Raw genomic sequence first — 5,142 nt, 5'->3', positions numbered from 1 at the left:
CAAATGTTTTTCCCGTAACAATGGGCAAGCTAGATACATGCAATCTCTCTCTTCTTCTATCTCAAAATACTGCACTTGGGTTTTTGGCCCTCTTAATTCCCGAGAATGCTCTCGCTATCTACATCATAATTTGCATCGCTATCTATGTTGGAATTTGCATTGCAATTTGTGTCACAATTTGTGATGCAAATAGTGATACTTTTTGTAATGTAGATAGGAACAATGCCAATTTTTGTTGAAAATGACTATCAATATGCTTTCCTACCCTTGTAGTGCCAATAGCATACATCCAAATGACCATATCTTTGCAAAAACCAATTGTTTATTATAAAAGCTAGATTTGGAGTTACAGGTGTATGATTTATTAGTCTTTAAATGACCTATATGATACTAACACAGGCAACAATTAATGGGGATAGAGGAAGTTTATGCGATTAGTTAACATTTTCCTTCAACAAAATTTGAATCCTATATATTGTTTAAAAATTATTTTAAATAATTAGTTTGATCATAAATACAATAAATCATGTTAAATTCAATAACTTACCTCAAGAAAATTTATCAAATGAAGTAAATAATGCATCAAGCTTATTATAAGAAAATATCAATACTCATTAAAAACCATAAATTACATTAAATTTAAATATAAAAATTCTAATCATTAATACTCACTTTTGATACATTACAAATATTAAAAATTTTAGATATGGAATTAAGTGACTACCTCAAATATATCAAATGACATTTAAATTTAAATAGAGAAAATATATAACTAAAAATTAAAGTAAAAAATATATGCATATTACAATCCGATCAGTATTATTCAAGTATGATAAAGTATGAATTATACTTTGATAAATGATAAGTTTCCAATGAAATAAATATAAGTATACAAAATTATTAGATTTTGTCGATGGTTTGCATGGGACTAGTCTTTCTAGGTCTGATCGAATGAAGGGTCCACTTGTTACCTACATCCATACAAAAGAGGAAGGTAAGAAAATTACCCCTAATATGTCTTGTAAGTGTTGATACTAGGCTCAGTTATCATTTTGATTGCACCTACTAAGACATTAAAAGAATGTACCCCAAATAATTTATACATATCTAAAACTTAAGCAAGTGAATCAAAAATTACATTAGATCGAGTAGCAAATTATTTGTGGTTTCAAGAGAGTATTTATGCATATTTTTTATCCAAAAATGATTGTCTTGAGGTTTCGAAGATTATAGCTTCAAAAAATAAATCTACTAAATACAAGGATTTAAAAATGATAGAAGGGTAAAACTATCACCTAGTTATTGAAAATTTAAGTCTAGCAAAATTTAGAAAGAAATTTCAAAGAGAGCATCCCATAATAACAAGATAACAAGCCTAATTAGGCACTTAGTTAGGTTAGAAAATAGAAACAACCATGCTTTATATTTTTTTATAGAGCTATAGAAGTGTGTGCATGTATGCATGTATGTGCACACATGCATGCATATGTGTGTGCTTCATGAGTGTAGGTACTTCTCTAAACTCAATCACACATAAGTATCCTTCTATTACTAAACAAGAAAATTTGATACAAAAAATCAGAACACTCTTGCCTTGTTGATCTAACTATGTATATGAGTATCGTTTGAAGAGAGCATTATTTATAAGTGTCCTTTAAGAAGAGACTTATTCACAAGTATCCTCTTGAAAGAATAAATTATGCTCTAATTCACATCAAGTTATCATTCAACAACAACATCACAAAAAGCAAGTGATCAAGTGTTATCCAATTTGTGCCAATGTATATAGTGAAAAAGGCGAAAACTAGCCCCATGCAAGGACTAGGGAAAAGTATCAAACTATCTAGTTAACATATGGCCATAGTTAAAAAAGGCTAGTATCCCATGATAGCTTATGATATATATATTTCTACAGCTACTAATCCATTAAGATATAACAAAAAATATCCTTCTAGCATAAAACATAATAGCAATGTCAATGTATTAAAGGTTATATTCTAAATCATTCATTTTGGTATGTAGATAAATTTGGAGCTTCCTAGTATCCTTAAATTTGATAATAATAGCCTTCCATAAGAGGAACACTTGTTGATGAATATACACACTATAAAGTACTAGTGGAACTTCCAAAAAATGATTATGGTGTGAAATACATTATGAAAATTCATGCCTCGCATATCCAAGGCCATTCAATCTACTATAATGGGATGCAAGAATATCATCTGAGTTACCAAAGTTTATCTACCAGTACTAAGAGCATGGTAATGATGCCAAGTAAGCATGATGCAGACAATAAGTACATGCCAGTTAGTAGTGATGTTGATGGAGAAACACATCATAGATAAAGTGGATCTTGATCATATGGGAAACACATTGACTAATGAGACCAATAAAAGATATATGCATATTTAGATACCCAAGAATAGGGATCATGTATGATAGGCTAGGATAGGAATTGAACTCGCTTGAGCACACACATGCTATTCATAGGAATATGATTGTGACTATGCATGTTTTGAAGGGGCACTAATAACGGCCATAATCTAGAGTGCTAAACTCTATTCTCCAAAATTGAAAGATCGGCCGGCAATGGACAATTATATGGTGAATCCTTAAACATGGAAAAATGGACGATTAACTCTCCAACACCATACTTGGAATTTTGCATTCGTCCTCCCAAAAATCAAGAATGATGACATCTGTACCTTTTTTGTTTCAAAAAAACATGCACGGGTAGAGAAAAGTGTACATGATTAGTCATTGGTGAAGAGATGAAGTGTTGCTGTGATGTAAAGGTTATGTAGTCATAGTCCATGCAACTTGAAATTGTTGTGAGGGAAATCACCATTAACTAGATGATTAGGCAAGTAAAACAATTGTATGCACAAGCATTTAGCATATTTAGTTATTGGAGAAGTGATTGATACTACAGAGGAGCAATATCTATTATGAGTGGATTCAACAGAAAGGATGCTTGTACCACTAAATCTTGCTACCTCAAAAATGCTAGGTCAATACGTAGTGAATGCCAATTTCATATAAGGCTTGTTACAAGCTAGAGTGCCAAAAACATCGACCATATAAACCTCTATCCACTAGAATAAAGTTCTGATTGATTGCCTATTTTTCACATTCACCCGAACGGTGCATTGGTAAAGCTTACATTTATTATAGCATAGGTATAATGTTCAAGTATTATCAACATATTTTTATGAAAAGGTGAGTGATATGATTCATTGAGCTCACAAACACAAGTTTTGGGTGGCAAGATTAGACCCCCTAAAAATATGGTGGGTTCGGTCAGAAAACATTGTCCACATTAGCCTCAACATGTGTGAACGCTAGTGTTTCTTTTTGTGGAACATGATTAGTGTTTCTTTTCGTGAGGAGAAATTTTACCGACCTAGTGTGTAAAGGGCCAAACTTGTCTTGGTTAGATCTAGGACTTCGATGGATCTCCATAATGGCTGGATGACCGTAGAACGATATCATTGAATGTTTCTCTCGTATCGTGCACCTCCTCTGACGTCCTATAAATAGGTACGTCCCCGCCCGTCTTCATTGCAATTTTAGCGTGAGACCAGCAAGCTGCTCGCGTTAGCATAATCACCGATTAGCTCCCATCAACAGCCACTTACGACGAGCAAGCATGGCCCGATATTCATCCGCTCTTCAGCTGGCCGCCGCCGCCGTGTTCGTCCAGGTGGTCTTCTTCATCGCGACGGCGTCTCTGCCCGCAGTACTCGCAGGTAGTGTGTAAAATATGCTTTTACAAACTGCGTTGGTGTCTTGACATGATTATATATCAAGTTAACGTTGAACATTATGTCGACCTTTATTTCGCACATGCAGACGATAATATTAATGGCAGCGTCTTCCAATGGTGCATCCTGAAAGACGGCTTAAGCGACGACGCCATGCAGTCGGTCATGGAGTGGGCCTGCTCCAACGGAGCCAATTGCACGCCAATAATGCCTGGGAACCCGTGCTACGTTCCCACGGACCTCCACTCCCACGCGAATTACGCCGTAAACGACTATTATCAAAGCATGAAACCCCATGGAGCCACCTGCGACTTCCAGGGAGCCGCCATGCTCATTTCATCCAATCCCAGCCGTATGCTATAATATCTCCTAATGCAGCTCGTTGTTAATCTTCATATATCCTCCAGTTGTCCTGTCATTTCACCTTCTACATAAATAAAGTTGCTTTTGCTTTTTTCTATGCGTTTGATATCTTTATATATCGGAGCTTTACTAACTTGACACATGTTTGTTCTTCTCGGATGCTTTTGATATACAGCTAATGATCAATGCAACTACCCGGCCTCCGCGTCGACCTAGCACCCCAACTCTGACTTACGAGCACGACTTGTTTAGCTTTGGTTAATGCTCGTCGCCCTTTGTTATTTTATCCACTTGTTTGGAATTGTAATCATTGGCTATTGGCTATTGACGTTGAAGCCAATTTACTTACTTCTCACTAGTGTATTCTTTTGATCAACTCAATGGAAATGCTTTTCATGGCCACCTCCTCTACCTAATGTGAGTATTGCTTCAAGTGCATCCGTAACAGTTATTCTCTCTTGGTGTCCAATCTAAAGGATGTGCGATCTTCGCTCTCTTGCCAAGTGATGTCATTTGGGTTTACGAATGTGCTAGTAAACATGAAAGAAGATAATAAAATATCCACTTTGTCTCTATGAAAATCCCTAGGGTTGTAGATGGTTAGCAATGTAACGGTCAAAACAAGTGCAAGATTATCACATGGCAAGTAATTTGTCATTTATTTTCTTAAAAGGTATTTATACATGTTACATTGTGTTGGTCTCCTTCTTTACATTGAATGTTTCTTTTTTAGGCAAATAGTATTAATATACAATAATAAGCATAGAACCTCCAACTTTTGAGGAAAGTTCTTATAGTAGCAGAGATCATCTACAAACACTTTTTAATCATCATAAGTAGGAGTGTTTTCTTTATAGGTAAATCCTTCAAGGTGTTTCATCATAGCTTTGGCTATCTCCAAGCTCCTTGCAATTATAGAGAGAATTCCTAAACCATTCTTAGACATACCAAAAAGAACCTCATTTCTAGCATTCTAAATATGATGTAAAATGGTTAAACAAACTTGCCATGATTC

General features: G+C 35.1%; 1 protein-coding gene across 1 annotated transcript; it reads left to right on the top strand.

The window, feature by feature from the left end:
• Positions 1-3,649: 3,649 nt before the first annotated feature.
• LOC148039946 (glucan endo-1,3-beta-glucosidase 4-like) lies at positions 3,650-4,127 on the top strand. The gene is made up of 2 exons (XM_087662624.1): positions 3,650-3,749; positions 3,853-4,127. Exons 1-2 carry the CDS (start codon positions 3,650-3,652, stop codon positions 4,125-4,127), a joined length of 375 nt encoding a protein of 124 aa, XP_087518750.1.
• Positions 4,128-5,142: the final 1,015 nt, after the last annotated feature.

This window comes from Lygodium microphyllum, chromosome 2 (assembly GCF_053477565.2).
Source record: "Lygodium microphyllum isolate KBCC chromosome 2, Lygodium_microphyllum_v1.1.10, whole genome shotgun sequence".
Lineage (NCBI taxonomy): Eukaryota > Viridiplantae > Streptophyta > Polypodiopsida > Schizaeales > Lygodiaceae > Lygodium > Lygodium microphyllum.
This window is presented reverse-complemented; position numbering and strand designations above follow the sequence as displayed.

Bases quoted from the DNA above. Each gene is read 5' to 3' on its own strand.
- LOC148039946 (XM_087662624.1), top strand. From the start codon at position 3,650: ATGGCCCGATATTCATCCGCTCTTCAGCTGGCCGCCGCCGCCGTGTTC. The intron at 3,750-3,852 runs GTAGTGTGTAAA...TCGCACATGCAG, and splicing joins TCTGCCCGCAGTACTCGCAG to ACGATAATATTAATGGCAGC.